Source organism: Panthera tigris, chromosome B3, assembly GCF_018350195.1.
Source record: "Panthera tigris isolate Pti1 chromosome B3, P.tigris_Pti1_mat1.1, whole genome shotgun sequence".
In the NCBI taxonomy this organism is placed as follows: domain Eukaryota; kingdom Metazoa; phylum Chordata; class Mammalia; order Carnivora; family Felidae; genus Panthera; species Panthera tigris.
In genome coordinates, this window is record NC_056665.1 from 72,356,969 (window position 1) to 72,379,550 (window position 22,582).

The window sequence follows — 22,582 nt, forward strand, 5'->3', positions numbered from 1 at the left end:
TGCAAATGGCAAGATTTCATTCTTTTTGATCATTGAGTAATATTCCATTGTGTATATACATATATACCACATCTTCTTTTTCCATTCATCAGTCAATGGACATTGGGGCTCTTTCCAGAATTTGGCTACTTTTGATAGTGCTGCCATAAACATTGGGGTGCATGTGCCCCTTTGAGTCAGCATTTTTGCTTCCTTTGGATAAGTACCTAGTAGAGCAACTGCTCAGTCATAGGGTATTTCTATTTAAAAATTTTTGAGGAACCTCCATACTGTTTTCCAGAGTGGCTGGACCAGTTTGCATTCCTACCAATAGTGCAAAAGGGTTCCCCTTTCTCTGCATCCTCACCAATATCTGTTGTTTCCTGCATTGTATGTGCTTTTATATATTCTTAAGATATAGTAAATTACCCCATTGAAACTAAAATCCATAAATATTTATGGATTTATTTTGAACTAACGTAAATAAATCAAATAATTAGCAGGAATTGAAATTTACCAAATTATTTGCTGATGTTAATTTCCATGAAATTTCATAAAAGTAGTCTTTTATGCAGTTCTCTTCTTTTCTGACCATCTGTATTTCCTTCATCAGGAAGCATGGGATGAACGGGGCTGGGGATCTGTGTCTGTGGAGTTGCTTTGTTATAAAGTGATCTTGGATGACGGTTTCAGTCCACCAGGGGGCACTCTAGGTTTTATAAGAAACAGACTTTCTGATGGTACAAGGGTTGAACAGTTAAAGGGAGAACAGAAATCCTGTGAGCCAAATTATAGATAGCAAAGGTGGGGCGGGGGGAGGAGGGGAACAGTGTTTGTATAACGTTCATTTCAGGTTTTTAGTTCTGCCATTGCATATACACTTCAGATCTGGAGTCCATATCTCCATAAATGCATTATGAAGATAATTCTGGAGCACAGGTACCAGGATAGGAATTTTTTTGGGCATCGAAGTCATGGAAACTCAACAGAAAACATCCCATTACTTGTCTTCAATTTTTTAATTGTTATGAGTAAAATTCCCCACACCCACTGACAAAGAAAACTATTTCAATATGCCTAAATATCCTACTTTTTTATATATCTCACCTGACTGTGAAATGAACAAGAATGAAGAGAAGAAGAAAAGAGATAAAAATAAGGAACAAAAACAGAAGGAAAGGGAGATGACAGTATTTACTTTGACCAGCGACATGTGGCCTGGCCAGAATCAGCTGTGTGGGTGAAACAGGTGTCCACAAGTTGCACAAGAGACGTAGATAGGTGGAAATTACATCAGAGTGGACATTATGCAGACATCCATATTTTTTACTAACTGAATTCTGGTTGGAATAATTTTCTATTTCATCTGTCTTGGTTTCTATAACTCTCCTGATCTCAAGAAATTGTATTTACTCCTACAATACACAATGCATGCTATCAGATAGTTTTTCTTTATCAGTAGTTTTATACAACTGAATTTTCACATTGTCTGTCCAACTATACAGTTTGGGGAATGGAGTCATTCTTCAAGGTTGTGTAACTCACTGAGACACTGACTCTACCAGAAATATCATTCACCCTTTCTCAGTTACTAACCTACAAATTTCTTACATCAAATGTTTTAAGGAAAAAATTCCTTATAACTGCACATATTGGAAATATCGTCCCTACCTCCCTGCACCGTTGGCAAGCACAGTTTTGGACAGATTACTCTGCAGTCTCCCTGGGCCGCTGTGGGTGGAGTCTCAGTCCCGGGACTGACAGGGTTCAGGTGTGATTGGTGCTCAGTGATTCTGGAGGGATGTGGTGACTGTTGACAACACAACTTCTCTGGACCCAAGACTCTACACTTTTCAGAGTAGGGGTGAAGGCACGTCAGCGACCAGACAAGGAGTCATGAAGAGACAGCGGGGAGCCCTACTGGGGCTTCTGTGGATGCAGGTTTGCTGTGAGTGGGGGCGTCCCAGATGGGGGCGGGGGAGGTTCACAGCCCGCAGTGGAGGGGGTGCTGCACAGAGCTCCTGCAGGGTCTACACCCTCAGCGGGTGTTCCCAGGAATACTCTATGGGTTTGAAAACTGCCTCAGTGGTTCTTCAGTGACTTCTTTTGTGTTTGGTTTTGTCTTTCCAAGCAGGGGTGAGAGGGATGGACGTGGAGCAGACACCTGCAGCCCTGAGCCTCCAGGAGGGAGCCAGCTCTACCCTGAGGTGCAATTTTTCCAGCTCGGTGAACAACGTGCAGTGGTTCCGACAGAACCCCGGGGGCGGCGGCCTCACCCGGCTGTTTTACATAGTTTCAGGGATGAAGCAGGATGGGAGGTTGAACTGCACGGTGAACACTAAGGACCGGCACAGCAGCCTGCACATCAGGGCCTCCCAGCAGGAAGACTCAGCCACCTATCTGTGTGCGGTGCAGGCACAGTGCTCCCTGCTGCTCTGCAGCCTGTCCCCAAACTGCAGCTGGGCTCCCAGCCCAGGCTCCTCCACCAGGAAGCCTTCCTTGTGCAGCCGCATTTGCACAGCGTGCTTGGGACCATCTGGGGCTTTGCAGGCTCAAAGCTGGTGGCGGTAAACCTTGCCAATAAATTGTTTCAAAATTAAAGTTGTATGTGCACATTGCATAAAGCATATTGGAGGGATGTTAGTTCTTAAAATGTTTAGAATCTCTGATTTTGGAACTTGCTGCCACATGGGAAAGCAAAGATCCATAGGCTTTGAAATAGAAATTTAAGATAAAGATAAGAGCTTCAATGGAAAAGAATAACATTTTCATGTGAAGTTTTAACTGATTCAATATCTGATTATTAACACAGAAGATAATCTGAAATTAAAATTTCTCATAACTTAAGACATGGTAAGATATATAGACCAGCATTCTGAAAGCTAATGTGTTAGACATAAAAATATAACATAAGACAATTGGGATTGAGAGGACCCAGACAGGGTTAGAACATTTTGTTGAATTATTGCTGCTTATTGGATTTTTGAAAGGAGTTAGTAATGTTTTATTTTGAAATTCAGGTTTTAAAGCTGACTTTACATTTGCTGTTCAGACTCCTGTCATACAAACAACTCCTTGGTAAATTATCACATTCCTATCATAGATTAGTTTTCAACTCTTGTCTTTCCAATACTGCAGATGTTATTTTTGACTTGTTATAAAACAGTGCATGTTAAATATAGAAAATATGTAATAACCAAAGTTTGAAATTGATAATTGTGTACCCAGCTAATTTATTATTAATGTTTGTTTTGCTCTCTTCTTAAATTCTAATATAACTTGGATTCTGATTTTTTTCACTCAATGTTATATCCTGAATTGAGTCTTGTCCTCTAACACCTGCTTTTAAATAGCTCAGTGAGAGATTTTCAGAAGTCACTATATTTTTAACTTTCTTCTATCTTTTGCAAAATTTGGCAGTCCTCTTTCTATGTGTTCTGATTATTTTCTTAAAAAAATTTTTTTAAATGTTTATTTATTTTTGAGAGAGAGACAGAACATAAGTGGGGGAGGAGCAGAGAGAGAGGGAGACACAGAATCCAAAGCAGGCTCCAGGCTCTGAGCTGTCAGCACAGAGCCCGATGTAGGGCTCGAGCCCACTAACTGTGAGATCATGACCTGAGCCGAAGTCAGACGCTTAACCAACTGAGCCACCCAGGAACCCCTGATTATTCTTTTTGAGATAATGTGACCTGTGATTTCCTTGAGAGTCTAGTGATGGTATGTATTTTATGTGTATTTGAGGGAAATTAAAAGTAGAGGTGATTTATTCAAGAATATGACTGAGAATTAGACTCTTTTCAAAATTGTGTTAGTACGTTTTCACATCTACACTCATATAATTTAGAAGGGAAAGTTGTATCTTTCAATCATTATTATATAGCACAAACTTGTTTACATAGTTGATCATCAGTAGATGTTTATTAAAGAAAGGAAAGGTGAATTCTGCTATGTATTTAGAATTTTTTTAAGCTTGCGAGTAAATTAAATGTATAAGTTGACGTGTGAAGAATAAACACTTAACAGCCTATATTTGGTTATTGAAGAACATAGTATTTTTTTCTGTTGATCTATGTATTTTTCAATAAAGCTCAATTGTTTTAAGGAAAAAAAAAACTTCTTCCTAGACATTTAATTTTTATTGTTCCTTATGATTGGAATCCTTTTTCCTGGGATATGTGGGAAAAGTTTTCATATACATTTATATAAATGCACCTTACTTAAGTCTTCCTAGTGGATTGCAGAAGACATTTAGATTAGCGTTTATTATAGAGATAGCCGGCTACAAATTTCCCTGTCTCATCTCCATGTTTTGACTGAATTAGACAATCCTTGTGCAGGTTTTTTTTTTAAAGGTAATTCTTTTAGTGTTGAAGATTGAATCATTGTAAAGAAAGAATTTGCATAAATAATTATTTTCCTTATTCTTCCACCCCTGGTCAAAGGCAGGCTATTTTCTCTACTCTTTCCCCCACCCCTTGTGTTACATCAAAAATAAATAAACATTAAAAAAAATTAAAAAAAGGTAATTCTTTTAGTGTTGGAGATAGAATCAATATAAGGAAAGAATTTGCATAAATAATTATTTTCCTAATTCTCCCACCCCGGCTCAATGGCAGGCTAATTTTCAAGACATCTCATATTCTTCCTAAAGATGGATACAATTGGTGATTTGGTATGATGAGAATGATCCCTCTTGGCTGAGTTATGGTGGTCAGTTATAAGCTAACTGGTTTCTTGTTGTAGGGAAAGTCATTAGGTTAAATTAGGTTTAAAATATTTGAATAAGAAAGGTTGGTATTGTAGCCCAACGCCTCAATCAGCTTTTATTATTTGATTATTTGGTTATACTGTTGGCTCCTGTGCAGTAGAAGGAAGGCAACTCTTGATTGTTCCATTTCCTCCAAGCCTGATAAGGAGTCAGAGGGAAGCACAGCTTATATTTTACTGTTTTCTTCCTTCTTAAACCGAATTACAAGAGAGAGAAGGTGCAGTTACTATTAGCTCAACTGCTTTCTCAAACTTAAGTGAGAATGTATCCAACGTAAGAAAAAACACTAGCCAGAGTATGCAGAGTCAGTTCATAGCTTAGATCCAGACACATTCAGGCTTTAAAGCTTCATCATAGTTGGTAGATTTGTTGCCACTGTCTCTGGACAGCTTATCACAGGCTTTATCACAGAAATTCTTTCTTCTGTTGTTCTGAAGGCCAGAAGTTGAATTAATTTCATGGGGCTGATATCATGATGCCAACAAGGCTGTACCCCCTCTAGAGGCTCTAGGGAGAAACTATTCTTTGCGTCTTCTTGCTTTGGCTGCTGCCTGCATTTTTTGGCTTGTGACCACATCGCTCTAACCTCTGCTTCCATGGTTTCATTGATTTCTCCTGTCTGCAAACCTCCCTCCACTTCCTCTTAAAAGTATGCATGTGACTCCACTGGGCCCAGGATTCTCTCTCCATCTGAGGATCCTTATTAATCATACCTTCAAGGTTTTTATTTCTATTTTGTTTTTCTTTCTCTCCATTTTCACCTGATATTTATTTATTTATTTATTTATTTATTTACCATTATTTTGCCCCTTACAGTCGGCATGGTTGCTGCTGTCTTTTCTAAACTGAGGAAATAATATACGTATTAAGGGGCCAGTTGAAAAGTAGAAACCACATCAATTATTTTATTTTCTCAGTGTTTTAGATTTTTATTAAGGAAAATCTATAGAAAGTGGACCACTTTTATTTAGAGTCATATCTATGAATATTGAAATTTAACATGTGATATAGATTCATCTGAGCATTATACAATCATGATACAGAACGACTTCATTGCTCCAGTCAAATCCCTTGTTCTGTAACTTTCTAATCACACTGACTCCCATCCATAACTTTTTGCACACCTTGTTTGTTCTTTGATATTTTTATCTTAAAGGAATGTCATATGAATAGAACCAGACAATACATAGTCTTTTGGTAATGGCGTCTTAGTGAGAAGAAGCTCGTGCCATGGTCACCTGCATGATTTCTGCCTCTTCCTTACTCTCGGTGTTTCCTATCCCTGATTCTTTTTTTTTTTTTTTTTTTTGAGAAAAAAGAATCTTTTTATTTGTTCTTTTTTTTTTTTTTTGAGAGAGAGAGGTTGCAAGTGAGTGAGAGGCAGAGAGAGAGAGAGAGGGAGAGAGAGAGAGAGAGAGAGAGAGAGAGAGACTCCCATGAGGGCCAGAAAGAGAGAGAAAGGAGAGGGAGGAGAGAAAGAAAGAGAGAAGCAGAGATCACCCAAAGCAGGGCTCGAGCTCATCATAAGCTGGGCATGAGTTCATCCAATGTGGGACTCAAACTCATGAACAGTGAGATCATGACCTGAGCTGAAGTCAGATGCTTAACTGACTGAGCCACCCGGGCACCCTATCTCTGATTTTTTTTAACTTTTAGTTATTTTTATAAAAATAACTCATAATTTCAAGTGCTTAGACTCTTTTAGAGATTTAATTCATAGTCCTAGAAGAAAAACACTACAACCATTAATAATGGAATGGTTCAAGGGCGTGTTAGACCAACTCATATTTTCAAGTTGAGACATGTTATTTATACAAGTCTAATTATATCTATTCTAGTCTAAATTTTTCCACCATTTTAAGACATATTTTATTGATTAAAATTCGCTGTCCTCATACTAGTTGGGTATGTTTATTATTTGGCTTTTCTAGGAGTTGACATAATATAACACGTCCAACAAGTTTTTACCTTTGTTTCAATAACCGTGGCTTTGCAGAGCTGAGCTATAGCATCAGGATGGGTATTGTCTCAGGTAAAGGCTATACTCAAACAAGTTATTTTATTAGTAAGAGAACAAAGGTAATTCAGAAATTATAACATTTATCATTAAAGTGGGAATATATTTCTAAAAGGACAAAGACACAAAAGAATGAAAAGAAAAGTATGAGAATCAGTGGTGCCAACCATCAAAGAGAATTCTCTTCTAAATGGGCTTGGACGGAGTTGTCTGTTTCGTGCAATAATATGTTTGTTTCAAGTTTCTTGGGTCAGCACTCACTTCTGTGAATGGTCTGCTTCTGCTGATTCTCTCAAGAACCTCAGTTTAAGATTTCTGATATGAGCAACATTTTCCATTCTTGTCAATGAAGGATCCATAATGTCATAAGAGTTGGTAAATGTGTAACCAAGGATCCATTTCTTGTAGTTTATCTACTGAACTGGTAATAAATAATACCTAATAAGGTCATTTCACATGACTCCATGGACATCTTCCTCTGGGGTTTTGTTCAGATATGATTAAATGAAAGGCCAGAGAACAATCTGGGCCTGGGATGAAAGGAAAAGTGTGAAGGGTTTATTGATCGAGTTCTGTTTGTGAAGGTTGGACTATGTGTGGGTTGAGACAACTGAGCTACATGGGCTGCAGTGAGCAATTTATGGTAAGACAGCACAGGACTTCGTGAGGGAAGGATGCAGGGCCTGAGGGCTAAGGCTAACATGTACCAGGCCACACTAGTTCCAGGGTGTCTGCTATAGTAACCCATTTCAGTTTTTTTTTTTTAAGTTTATGTATTTATTTTGAGAGAGAGAGAGAGACAGAGGGTAAGCAAGCAGGCAGAGAGAGGGAGAGACAGAATCCCAAGCAGGCTCAGAGCTGTTAGCACAGAGCCCAAGGTGGGGGGTGGTGGAGGGGGCTTGAACTCACAAACTGTGAGATCATGACTTGAGCCAAGATCAAGAGTCAGATGATTAATGACTGAGCCACCCAGACACCCCCCCATTTCACTTTTAATATTCCATTTGTTGTTCCACTATAAGAGAAGGTTGGGGGTGGGGGTGATAGTAGAGGTGAATTTTCTGTGTGAGGGGAAACCTTACCTAATTGTCCCAGAGAAACTTGCTCTGCTTATAGAGAAATTAAAAGAAACGGCACAGGTAGTAAACACAAAGTCCACTTGATATTTAGCTCTTTTTTTGTGATTGCTGTGATTTTCTGATGGGAGAGTGCTCAATCCATGTCATAAATGAAATGCTGTAACTAGTACACACTCATGGCTCCTGGAGGGAATGCAATTGTGTAAGTTCCTTATGGAGATACTCAAATGCTTCCTTGGGACAGAATTCCAGACCATATTCCAGCTTTCCAGATTTTATGGGATTTTGTTGGTTCCAAGACACGAACAGGCACGAACAGCCCTATGTTGATCGTCCTAGAAAGTTTCCACAGCAGTGTTTGTTTCATGTTGCAACCAATATGTCCCTTCTGTGATGCGTGGTCTCTGCAGAGTTTTACAAGTGTTCAGTGCAGATCATTTGGCTCCAGCAGGCAGTTGTCCTAGGTTTGATATATCTTGTTCTCATGGATGCAACAAATCATCATTTTCAGTGATTCTTTACAAAATTGAGGCCACGGTTGCAACATCGAAAGTGGAATTACTGAACTTTTCCGTGGATTTGTCTTTATGTTCTGGCAGAAGCGTTTGCATAAGAACCTTGGTCAGAAAGGTGTGTTCAGTACGATGACCTCATTTTCCCCTAGCTTCTGCAGTGTCTTTTGTATTATGAGACATTGTTCATGACAAAAAATTTTTGAATAGCATGAAGACATCCAGTAATTCATGTATTTGCTGTCCCTTTCTAATAAGATGCATGAGAGGCTTAAGGAAAGTTAGAACATTCATCATCTTTATAGTATTTGGAAGCTGGGAACTGCATTAAAAATATATTGACTAACACTGACTAGGTAAGTTTTTGTAAATTGACATGCCCTAGAAATATCCACTTGAATTAATGTTTTTGCTAAGTGATCGGATTTTATAAAGGAGTCTGGAGTGGTAATTGCATGGCCAGTCTGGTATTGTTCCTTTCAGTGTTTAAGATATGATTATTAAAAATCTATTAATTCAGAAACTGGTCCAAGAGTGTCCAGAAGATTAATCCTGGACAAGGATACTTCTTGAACAACAGAAGCACAATCATGAGATTCCTTTCGTTGAGAAATGTTAGAGTTGAGTAGTAGGAGGAGAAATTAATAATATTTCACATTTACTCAGCCAGCTGGTAGAAAAATGTTAGGTGTTTCCAGAGAGTTATAGTCTATCACTTAGCAGGACAGTTGTACTGTATGTGGTTCCATGATATTTCATGGAGACTGCAGTACAAACTCTGAAGATGTAGCTGAAGCTATAAGGACTTTGAGACAAGGATGTTAAGCCTTGGCTACTGTATCAGGAGATCGACCCTAATAGACAATAGATATTTGCTATTTGCCATGATGTTGAGGAATATCCTGAGGGCACAACCTTCCTTTTTATAATTTTAGGGAGAGTGAGACCGGGCGTGTGGGAGGGGCAGAGGGAGAGAGAGACAGACAGAGACAGAGCGACAGAGAATCTCAAGCAGCCTCCACGGGGAGCCCAAAGTGGGGCTCAAACTTATGACTCTGGGATCTTGACATGATCCGAAATCAAGATCGCATGCTCAACAGACTGACCCAGTCAGGAACCCCATAACCTTACTTTTAATGCACACACACAGAGAACGTGTATTTACAATCAAATATCATATGACTAGCAATCCTGTGGAGGTGTATGCGGCCACCTATGTTTAGTCTCCTCAGAACTGAGAATAGAAGGTATCAAGTGCACTGTTGTTCAACTGAGGTAATAAAAAAATATAAGTTCAGAGGTTGTCTAACCTAATAACCAAACTCTGATGTCTATCCTGGGCTTTCTAAACAGAGCTGAGTTGTCAAAACTAAACAGTGAAGAGAAGGAGACTTCAGTGGCGGGATCTATTATCTGAGGGCTTCAGTCTAAACTCTTCAGCAAAGAGTGACTAGATTTTTCTGCTTTTGGCTCCAACAGGGAGACATGAACAGATACTGATAGAGAAGAGAAATACTGACATAACAACAGGTAGACTGAAAGAGCTACAGTGATTAGTCTAAACACTTTGCCTTCTTATCATAACGTGATTTATTTCTACGTTAGGTGATAAAACATAGAGTGTGCATACATGATTCTTAATCTTATGTTGTTTTCATAATCCATCACAGGTAGTATTTTTAAGTGAGTGCCATCCACCCACTTTCATCACAGATGTGATGAATGAACGTATCACAGTTAAACCATCAAGCTTCATTTCAGTGTTAAATTTTACAAGTTCTTTTTCAGACAGAATTGTTTCCAAGTTAAGAGTCGCTTAATGCGAAAGGATGTTTGGGCAGTGAGACTCTCAGCTGGTACAGGGAGAAGCGTGACGTGACCCACACAACGTGCTACCCCAGGAAACCCCTGTTTCCTGTTCTGGGGCGGCAGCAGCAGATACCCAGCCATCCTTCCCTCACCCTGGCAGGCTCCCCTCACAGTTCCCAGCCCTGAAATTGAAGTAGACAGTTCCCATCTAAGTGGAAGAACTCAAACATATTGCTGTCCAGCCTTCTGAGAGTGGTCATGGCCTCATTGTGGTAGGTAGGAATGGCCCCTGTAGAAACGTGCCTCCTCAATGACCTTAAAACTGGGGAGATAGGCACTGTGGTATGGGTACCTTGGGAGAGAGGGATAGTAGCGTGTAAAATACAATTTTCTTGTGCCACATCCCTTACTCTGAAACCTCTTATTCCTTGTTTTTACCTTCAGGATCCAATATTGCCCAGAAGGTAACTCAAGCCCCACCAGCAATGTTAATGCAGGAGAGGGGGGCTGTCATCCTGGAATGCACATGTGACCCAGGTGATCTAAGTTATAGTCTATTGTGGTACAAGCTGTCCAGCAGCAGGAAGATGGTTTTCCTTGTTCGTCAGGATTCTTATAGCCAACAAAATGCCACAGAAGGTCGTTACTCATTGAATTTCCAGAAGACAAGAAAATCCATCCATCTTGCCATCTCTGCTTCATAGCTAGAGGACTCCCCAGTGTATTTCTCTGCACTGACGGAGTCTACAGTGAGAAGCGTGTTGGAGGGAGGTACCCAAACCCCAGGGCTCTTGTTGATACATCCACATGCTATAGGGTCCAAGGCAGGGACTTGCTGACCCACACTGGAAGTGGCTAGGGCTGTGGCAGCTCAGGTGTAGGGTTAGAAGGAAACCTGACTCTAAGAAAGTATCTCTAGGTAAGTATTATGATGCATCAAAAACATCCTTATCCCTGAATCATTGCCTTATGTGTGATAATACAAAAAAAACATTTTTTTTTAAGGGAGAGAGAGAGAGAGCCCGAGCAGGGGAGGGGTGGGGAGAGAGAGACAGAGACAGAAAAGAGAGAGAATCTTAATCCGGCTCTAGGGCCAGGGTGGAGCTTGATGGGAGGCTCCATTTCAACACCCTGAGATCATGACCTGAACCAAAATCAAGAGTCGGATGCTTAACAGACTGAGCCTCCTAGGAATACTGGACATACACAAGTTTTGACCAAATATTGGAGAGAAAGAACTGCCACATCATGTCTTTGCCATTGGACTACTGTATTTTGCTAGTGAATTGGCTAAAAAACTTCCAAAAGTTTTGACTGAAAAATCGGTAAAAATTTGTTTGAACTGCCAGGTTTTCAGCTCAATTCATTCAATAGATATATTTATGGAGTATATATTATGTATGGGAGGACAAATTCTCTTCCACCCTCTTTGGCTTCCTGACTGTGTGTAACAATTAAAGTGACAGTAGACAGATTATACAGTAGTATACAAATTTTATTGAATTTTTTCACATTCATGGGAGCCTTCACAAGAAAATGAAGACGTGAAGAAGCGATTAGAGCAGGTAGCTTTATATCTTGTAGATGAAGAAACAATAAGTTTGTGAGGAATTGGCAAGACTATGCGGTTTGGACTAGCGGTAGTTCAACCAGGTTTGCTAGTCCTTACCTTCCTTAACTAGGAAAGTGAGGATTAGTTTAACACAGTTTATTTGCAGATTCTCTGGTACCATCTCTGGACTGGTAAGAGTCTGTCTCCAATAAAGAAGAGAATTTATTTTCTGCCTTTAGGCAGAAAAACAGCGGGGTTGAGGTGCTTTTCTGAGTTTACTGGTTCTTAATTGCCTTCATTTCAAAATAATTAAAAAAAAATTTTTAATGTTTATTTTTGAGAGAGAGAGAGAGAGAGAGAGAGAGAGAGAGAGAGAAGGAGGAGGGGCAGAGAGAAAAGGAGACACAGAATCAGAAACAGGCTCCAGGCTGTGAGCTGTCAGCACAGAGCCCAACAGGGGGCTCGAACTCATGAACTGCGAGATCATGACCTGAGCTGAAGTGGGACACTTAACCAACTGAGCCACCCAGGCACCTCAATTCAAAATAATTTTTATGTGATGGAGGCATATTTTGGGGTAATGTATCTGCTTTCCTGTAATCATGCCCCAGGCATTGTGTTCAATAAGGAAGGTTATGAAATCTCTCCATGTGTTTCCTCTTTTTATATATCATGCTGTTTAATACTATTTAATGACCTAGTCTAGGTTTGTTTGCTGTGAGTCAGTGGTACTTACGTTCACTTTCTGAAGTGTCTACTCTGTGGCAAACTTTGTGCCAGCACTCATTCCACCTTATTAACACCTCTGCACAAATGAGCTCAAATCCCATAGTGAATGTTTGAGTGAGTTCAAATCCCATAGTCCCATAGAAGACTGCCTCCCACCAGTCTTCTCCACAAATGATCAGTGATTAGTGGGTCTTTGAGGGTCATGTGGAAGTGTCTCCAACAGAGAAACAAGCCTCTTTATTTGTACGTAAATAAGGCATCCTGTTTTCCTACTATGAATCACCATCATGTATCATATGAAATTCCTCTTTTCATTGTTTCCACATGCTTTATTTAGTCTCATTGATCTATTGTCTCTTTCTATACCAACCTGAGAAGAGAGTTTTACAGAAACCTTTATTACTGGTGAGGGTCAATCACTCATCACTATTTCTGTTTTCCAAGTATTTTGGGGGGGGGTAATTTTTATAGTATCAATGTAATTTTTCAATATAAATGTCAAAAATTATGTCCTGTTTTACTTCTGCTCATTATCCCTCCATTAAAGAATCAAAGAAACAAAAATGAAAACAAGAAAGTTGGAATTGCACTTAACAACCACATTAACATTTAAAGTATCTGTTTCCTATTTTTTAATCCAAAAAATGCTATCTTTCTCAATTGATAAAGGACTTGTAATGTTTTTCATTCTATTTTGAAGTTTCTTACCTTTATCTTCAAATGAATTTCTCCCTCTAGATTCCTACATTTTCATCTGTGTATGATAATTATTTGAATTTTCTTCTTAACATTCATTTTTAGTTGGTGTTCCAAGTACAAAAAAGGCTATTTAAAAAATCGCCATGGTATATAGCTAAGAGTTTCTAACTTTCAAAGTATTGATGTTTTGTAGCGTATTCTTATTGTCTAGACCATGAATTTGATTTTTATAGAGATAGCCTAACCTTAATCCAACATCTATAAGATAGCACAGTAAAAGCCATTCACTCTTGAATAGAGATGCATATATTCAAATTAAGAAAGTACAAGTGGAGGCAGTATATTAACAGAATAATGCAGGTTGATTTTTAATAAAAGTTGTTACTTATTCATATATATATATATAATATACATGTATATATGTTTATATACATATACATATATATATATATATATACATATATATATATATATATATGTATATATATATATATATATATTTATCCAGAAAAGTCATGAGTGCCTACTCTGTACACATTTTCTGCCTAGAACATATTCCATTTAATGGCCTTATTACCATCTCTAGCATGGAAAAATTCAAATCTTAAAAGGTAGGCTTATCTAACCCTACCAGCCTTATCCGTAAAATGGTCAGTAATAGTGAGTACTAGGGGTATACTGTGATGGTGCCAAGTTTGAATTCTTTCTTTTCTCTGTTCTTGTCCTTTACCACACCTCAAAAGCATTTAAGGCCAAGTGGCTCATTTTGTGTGTCCGCAGGCCTGCTATGCTCAATGTTCTACAATCCAAACTCTTCATTCTTTCCTATTTCCTCCTCGGCATGTAACCCCATGTTCTCAGCGTCCTAACATTTGAATGGTAATGGTTGATAGGTGATCTTGTACCATGCCTCCCTCTTATATTTGCATTTGGAAAACAGATGTATAGAGTAGAAATCTTAATAATAAGCATGTGTTTAATTTTTATGAATTTTCAAAAGTTTATTTTTTGTGTTTTAGAGAGAGACAGAGAGAGAGAGAGCAAGCTTGCAAAAGCAGGTGAGAGAGGCAGAGGGAAAGAGAGACAGAATCTTAAGCAGACTCCATGCTCTCATGGAGCCCAATAGGAGGCTTGATCTCATGACCCTGGGATCATGACCTGAGCCAAAATCAGGTTGATCTGAGCTCAATGAACTGAGACACCCAGGAACCCCAATAAGCATTTTTTAAATCAAAAAATATTTTCATTGCGATGCACCTAACATTCCATTTACCATGTGAATAATTTTTAAGTGTACAGTTCAGTGATGTGAAGTGCATTCACATTTTTATACAGCCATCAGCACCATCCATCTCCAGGACACTTTTCATCTTGCAGAACGGAAACTCTTTACTCATTAAATAATGACTCCCTATTTCTCCTTTCCTCTCAGCCCCTGGAAACATTCTAGTTCTTGTCTCTATGGATTGGACTACTCTACATACCTCATGTGCATGGAGTCATACAGTATTTGACTTTTTGTGACTGGCTTATTTCATTTAGCATAATGGCCTCAGGGTTCATCTATGTCGTCCCATGTTGTCAGAATTTCTTTCTTTTGAAGGCTGAATAATATTCCATTGTATCTAATACCACATTTTGTTTACCCATTCATCTGCTGATAGGCAATTGAATTGCTTCCACTTGCTGGCTGTTGTGAATAATGTTGCTATAAATGTGGGCATGTAAAAATTTCAGTAATTGCAGTATATTCCCAAATGCTTTCAATTTTGGTTGGTCTGTGCCAAAATGGAATTGGTGGATCATACGATAATTTGATCTGTATTTTTTGAGGAACTGCTATAATGTTTTACCCAGAAGCTGCATTTTACATTCTCACCAACAGTAAACAAGGATTCCAGTTTTTCATATCTTTGTCATCACCTGTTATTTTTTTCTTTTAACTGTAGCCCTCCTTTCTACCGTAAGGTGGTATCTGATTGTGGTTTTGCATTCCCCTAATGAGTAGTGATGTTTAGCATCTTTTGAGGTACTAATTGGTCATTTGTATATCTTAGGGTTTACCTTTGTTTAAATTAGGTTGTTTGGTTTCTTGTTGTTGAGATGTAAGTGCTCCTTTCATATTTTGGATGTTAACCCCGTATCAGATATATGATTTGCAAATGCTTTCTTCAGTTTCACAGGTGGCCTGTTCATCCTGTTAATCGTATCCTCTGATGCACAGACATTTTAAATTTTGCTATAGTCCAATTGCATCTTCTGCTTTGGTGTAAAATCGTGAAATTGTTGCAAAATCCCATGTCATAAAGATCTTCCTTCACGTTTTTTTCTAAGAGTCTTTGGTTTCAGTTTCACATTTAGGCCCTTTATTCATTTTGTGTTGATTTTTGTATATGGTGTAAGGTTAGGGTCCCATTTATCTTTTTTGTGATGTGGATCTGAAATTTTCCCATCACCACTTGTTGAAAACACTGTCCTTTCACAATGACGTGGTCTTGGAACCCTTGTTGAAAGTCATCTGACCATGTATGCAAGGATTTATTTCTGCACTCCCTATTCTATTTCATTGGTCTATATGTCTGTCTTAATGCCAACACAACACTGTTTGGATTACTGTAGTTTTGTATCAAATGTTGCAGTCAAGAAGTGTAGGAACTTATTCTTCTTTTTCAGCGTTATTCTTCTTTTTCTAGACTGTTTTGACTATATGGGGTCCCTTGAGACGCCTTATGAATCTCTGGTGGATTTTTCTATTTCTGCAAAACGGACCTTTGGGATTTTGACAGGAATTGCATTAACTGTATAGATCATTTTCTGTAGTATTGACATATTAACAATATTAAGTCTTCCAATCCATGAACACAGATGTCTTCCCATTTCTTTGTGTCTTCTTTAATTACTCTTAGCAGTGTCTTATAATTTTCAGCATACATTCTTTAGTCCCTGTAGTTAATTTTATTCTCAAGCATTTTATTATTTTTGATGCTATTGTAAACGGAAATATTTTCTTTTTTTAAAATTATTATTAATGTTTATTTTTGAGAGAGGAAAAAGAGAGAGAGAGAGAGAGAGGGAGGGAGGGAGAGAGAGAACAAGTGAGGGAGTGGCAGAGAGAGAGGGACACAGAATCTGAAACAGGCTGCAGGCTCTGAGCTGTTAGCACAGAGCCCGACATGGGGCTCAAACCCACAAACCATGAGATCATGACTTGAACTGAAGTTGGACACTTAACTGACTGAGCCACCCAGGTGTCCCTTACATGGAAATGTTTTCTTAATTTCCTTTTGGATGATTTATTGTTAGTGGATGGAAGTGCAATGGAGTTTTGTGTGTTGGTTTTGTATCCTGCAATTGTGCTGGATTCATTTATTAGTTCTAAGGGGAATGTTCTTTAGAGTGGAATTTCAGGTGCTGAAACTGAGTTGAGAATAAGGAATTTGTTCCATGCATTCATGTAGGCCCCAAATCTTCAAGCATGCATAGGAATATTAACCTCATAATGGAATCACTTTATATCTTTAATACATCAGTGCCTTACAAAATGTAGTTTAAAAGAGACATCAAAGTATAACGTCTTTGTGAGAATAAATATTCTAATGTATGATGATGGTGTGCTGAATAAGATACAGAATTTGTAATTGCATGATGAGTTTTTAATGCACTGTTTAGCTAGTAATTGAGAATACTCAGCTAGAAGAAAACAAGGTCTGTCCTATTTGTATATATTTTTATTTGAGGATAGTTGACACACATTATGTTAGTTCCAGGCATACAACATAGTGATTTGACAAGTCTAAACATTTTGCTGTGTTCACAAGTGTAGCTAGCATCTGTTACCATACAAAACACTATTACAATATCATTGACTCTATTCCTTATGCTCTGCCTTTTATTATCATGACTTATTTATTCCCTAAGTGGAAGCCTGTATCTTCCACTCACATTCACACATTTTGCCCATTCCCCACCCCCTCCCCTCTAGCAACCATCAGTTTGTTGTTTGCATTTGTGAGTCTCCAGCAGCTTTATTTTTAACAGCCCCCAAATGGGACTAACCGAAATGTACATTAGTAGGTGAATAAATGACAGATTCTTTTATATCTCTGTAATAGAATGCTACTTAGCAACAAAAAGGAACAAACTTTTGATACTTACAACCATGGAAGAATTTCAGAATAACTATGCTGAGGAGAAGGCAGACAAAAGAGTACATGTGATTCTGCTTATGCAAAATTATAAATTATGTGAACTATTCATGACAGAAGTGTTGCCTGAAATGGGGGTGAGAGAGGGTTGAGAGACGGATTGCAAAGAGACATAAGGAAGCTTTTGAGGATGATTCATATGTTCATTACTTTGACTGTGGTGATGGCTTCACAAATATATATATACTTACATGTTAAATCTTATAAAATTGCTCACTTTAAATTGGTGCAGTTTATTTTTATGTCAGTTACAAATCAATAAAGCCATTAAAAATCCAAATTTAAGAGATCTCTGTCCTCAATGTTGTACAAGTCTTCTGGTGTCACTTAAAATGCGAAACACTTTTCCTCTAGGTTCTCATTGGCTTAAATTTTTTTTTTTTTTTTTGATAGTGTAGATAACGACTTTCTGCATCCACGTGCTATCCTGCTTATTTTCAAACCAGTGTCATCCCAGTCTATCCGGCATTCTCCCTGCCATACCTGTATAGAAGTTGATAGCTGCTTGTCCCAAATTCCTTCCTAGCATAGTTTTGAGGCCGGTTGTGACAATTTGACTTGGAAAGTGGAGAGGAAGGGAAGGGACACGTGAACCAAAACAATATCCACTCTTGAATTTCTTACTCCCCTCTGCATGTGGGAAACCACTACAATGTTGTCTCTGGACTCATGAAGCTCCTTGATGTGAATCCATGGAGAGTGGCCTTCAACAGAGAGTGTGAGCTAAGCTTCTGTCTCTGTGTTTAGAGATACATGTGTACAGAGCTACAGAAGATGTGTCCCTCTCCAGAACTTTATCTTGATAATCCTGATCCCTTACCTTGTGGGGAGAAATTATTTCATTCAAGGTTGGCAAGAAAATGTAACAAATGGATGGCAGTCAGAAGCATCTTTGAGCCTAAAACTTGTTAATAGTATAGGTTTAGTATTTGTTGCCTGTTTCACATTTAACAGCCACCTTATATTTACATCAACAAACAGTGAGAGAATGAGAATCTCAGATCATTCAATAGGGATTCAACAACTTCATTTATGACGTTTCTTCTGTCTAGAACTCATGTATTCACTTTTTACTGGTTTGGAAAACCGGGAATATTTGACTATTAAAATATTTGTTTACAAAATAGGGTGACTTTTCTTCTGAAAGCTTTTGTTAAGAAGATAGTAATCCTTACAATTGGTATTATTTTAGGACCAAGAAATACTATATTTCAGATAAAGGCCACATGTTCATTATTTCTGTTTAAGAAATATTTAGTAAGTATTGGGGTGCCTGGGTGGCTCAGTCGGTTAAACATCTGACTTTGGTTCAGGTCAGGATCTCGCAGTCCGTGAGTTCAAGCCCCGCGTCGGGCTCTGTGCTGACAGCTCAGAACCCGGAGCCTGCTTCGGATTCTGTGTCTCCCTCTCTCTGTCCCTCCCCTGCTCACACTCTATCTCTGTCTCTGTCTCTCTCTCTCAAAAATAAATAAACATTAAAAAAATATTTAGTGAATATTAAAAAAGGACAGCCACTGTTCTAACATTGGGGTACAGTGTTGAAAAACACAGAACCACTCAGTAATGACTTGACTTCTTATTACTTTCTCTGTATTCAATCCCAGCCATTTTCTGGCAGTCAGTTGATTATAGGCTGGCCCACAGTGGATACGTGAAAACATAAAGTACAGAATTAAAATGTGTTAGAAGGTTGTTATCTTCAGCTACAGAAATAATGCTCTGGGATGCTCTGTTAAAGAACTTCCACATTAGGTAGTGACCTAAGAACAAAATAGACCTGAGAGGTCAGGATTGCTGCTGTTCAGATTTCCAAGTGCCACCTGAAGACTGCCATGTGCCTCAAAAAGTCAGGGACAAAGACATCTTGCTGACTCTGGGAGGATTCTGGCCACCATGCATCCTGTTTCAGTCCCCATCCAGCAGGGGGTGCAGCTTCCTAACACAAACACCTTTCCTGAGAAATGTGGGTTTCCACTGATCATTGCTCTGTCTCTCCAATGCTTCTTCCTGCTAAGAATGAAGCACATTAGCTAGGTGACACTCTAGAGATGAACTCTTCTCCAGGCTTCGTGACTGTGGTACTCTTGTTGCTTGGTAAGTAAAATGCCTCTTAAAATTTGGATTCTTTCTTCTGTTCTGTCAGCAAAACATATAAGTATAAATTTATCCAGGACGTATATGTCCAAGGTAACACAGGTCTCTTTTCTTTTTTCCCAGGACAAACCCACGGAGACTCAGTGACCCAGATGGAAGGCCCAGTGACTCTCTCCGAAGGGGAGTACCTGACTATAAACTGTACTTATTCAACAACAGGGACCCCCACTCTTTTCTGGTATGTCCAGTATCCCAGAGAAGGTCCACAGCTCCTCCTGAAAGCCTTTAGGGACACGGAGAAGGGAAGTCACAAAGGTTTTGAAGCCACCTACAACAGGAAATCCAAAACCTTCCACTTGGAGAAATCCTCAGTGCAAGTGTCAGATTCGGCTGTGTACTACTGTGCCCTGATGGACACAGTGACAGAGTCTGCAGGGGGAGCTGAGCGCAAACTCTGAGCAGAACAGGGGCCTAGATGCTGAGCGTCTCTGACTGATCCACTCTGGTTCCAGCACAGTGTATGGTGGTTTGTTCCTCCGTGTCTGCTTGATACAAAAGTCATACAAATGGCTAAAGTATAGAAACCAGAAGGTGCTGAGGTCCAGCCCCAGCAGGTCCAGGGGTTCCCGAAGGATGAACGGCATTGGTGAAATAATAAATGGACACAGACAACAGCAGTGTGTTAGACTGGCTGCTTTATTGTGGCAAACGTGTCATTATATTTGTTAGCAATTTCCTGGTAGCGTGCATCATCTATGTTTCTCGGCATTACCTAATTCTAAAAATGTTCCTTTGTGTAAGCAACCATTAAGGAACATTATGCTTATTTTCCTGTTATGTTCCCTCCTGCCCTTTTGCTTATAGATTAATTTCTTCATATTACTTTCATTATGTATCTACGTTTATTTATAGTCTGTAAAACGTTTGCTTTGCTATTTGCATGAAGGGTCATCTAGCGCTCAACACCTCAAGTGGAACGTTTACAGGTACATGACTTCTTTTTTTTTAAATTTTTTTAATTTTTTTAAAAACTTTTTTTAAATGTTTATTGATTTTTGAGACAGAGAGACAGAGCATGAATGGGGGAGGGTCAGAGAGAGGGAGACACAGAATCTGAAGCAGGCTCCAGGCTCTGAGCTGTCAGCACAGAGCCCAACGTGGGGCTCGAACTCACGGACCGTGAGATCATGACTTGAGCTGAAGTCAGACGCTTAACCGACTGAGCCACCAAGGTGCCCCCGAAATAAAATACTTAGAAAAAATAATGGTTGTTTAAAAATACACATTTATGTCTTGATTTTCTCTAAAACTCTATTCAAGAGATGGTAAAAACATCCCACAGAGCAGAAACCCACAAAACCAAACAGAAACAGAAAAGAAGCTATCAGCAGACCGTGATGCCAACAAATTTTAGAGAATGAGCAGTATAGGCAGAAATGCAAACTTGTGTGAGAGACTTGATAAAGAAGAAAACGAGGCCCAGTGCAGAAATACCTCTGTGTATGCTGGGCCCTCCGGGAAGGCCGAGGGAAAAGAAACCCCACATATTTTTGAATATTTTGAGTAACTGAGGAGGAGGATGTTGCCTGTGTTGGTACATGCGTGTATGCCTGCATGCACACACGTGTGTGTGTGTGTGTACTGATCCTATTGGCGCATAGGGAAGGAAAATAAGTGGACCGTGAGAGAAAATTCATAAGGAACAGAACAGCCATGCACTCCACGGCCCTTTATAACAAGCAATGACCACTTTCTAAACTAGCAGAAAACTGGAAGTTGATTTTTGAGGAATTGAGAAGAGCACATAAAAAATTTCCTTCCAAATCTGTGTTATAAGCTTTCTGATTTTTGCTTATCAGTTATGCTTACTTTAACTTAAAATTTTTTTTCCCTTCCTCCCTCTAACCCTACTGTAACCACTGATCTTTTTACTGTCCCCATAGTTTTGTCTTTTTCAGAATGTCATATAGTAGGTATCAAACAGCATGCAGCCTTTTCAGATTGGCTTCTTGCACCTAGAAATACGCATTTAACTTTCCTCCCATCTTTTCATGGCTGATGGCTCATTTCTTTTTTTTTTTCATATTTCTTTAATAATTTCAAACAATGATTTTTAGAATTAGAGTAAATCCATATACTCGTGTATCTATGTTGCTAAATTGGATTGAACTTGGTCTATGATATTTTTACCTATGAAAATAAGTATTTCCTTCAGTGATAATGATAATTTCAGAATGTTTTGTGTTATGGACTGGATGTGTTCTGCCAAAATTCATACCTTGAAGCTCTAGCCCCCGGTGTGATGGTATTAGGAGATGTGGCCTTTGTGAGGTAATTAGATTTAGATAGGGTCATGAAAATGGGACTTCCATGATGGGATTAGTGTCCTTATAAAAAGAGGAAGAGATACGAGAGCTTCTTCTCACCACCAACTGAAGGGGTCCATCTATAAGCCCTAAGGAAGGAGTTCACCAGGAACTAATCTGCCAGCAATTTGATCTTGGACTTCCCAGCTTTCAGAACCGTGAGTAACAAATATCTGTTGTTTAAGCAACACAGTCTATGGTATTTTGTTACAGCAGTCCTAGATGACTAAGGCATTCTGATAAAACAAACTTTTTTCCAAATATTTCTTAAATAGTTTAAATTACTGTAAAGATATTTTAATTCATATACCACTGGCTGAAAAATCCTTTATTCTGTGGGAATCTTAAGGCTGACCTTTATTTCCTTAGACTTCTGTTTTTAAAGTTATTTAGACATTAGGTGACAGCTCATTTCTTTTTAGCACTAAGTTTCCATTGTTTGGACATACCATAGTGTATTTACCCATTCTTCTACTGAAGGACACCGTGGTTAGTCAAGCGAGCCAGTCATATTATATAGATAGCGAAGTTGGGGCGGGCAGAAGAGGAACAGTGTGTAAAGTTCATCTCAGGTTTTCAATTCTGCCATTCCATATAAACTTCAGCAGACATCTAGAGTCTATAGTTCTATAAATCCATGATGAAGATAATTCTTTGAGCACAGGTACCAGGATAGGAATATTTCTGGGCATTATAACCATGGAAACTGAACATAAAATATCCTATTATCTGCTTTCAATTTTTTGACTGTTATGATTAAAATTCCCTAG

General features: G+C 38.8%; 2 gene segments (V, D, J or C); both read left to right on the forward strand.

Annotated features, from left to right (window-relative positions):
* Positions 1-1,677: 1,677 nt before the first annotated feature.
* On the forward strand, positions 1,678-2,552 carry LOC102967437. The segment is given in 2 exon segments: positions 1,678-1,927; positions 2,114-2,552. Coding segments are annotated over 2 exon segments (489 nt in total).
* A 16,803-nt stretch (positions 2,553-19,355) lies between these two features.
* LOC102967158 lies at positions 19,356-20,028 on the forward strand. The segment is given in 2 exon segments: positions 19,356-19,446; positions 19,570-20,028. Coding segments are annotated over 2 exon segments (381 nt in total).
* Positions 20,029-22,582: the final 2,554 nt, after the last annotated feature.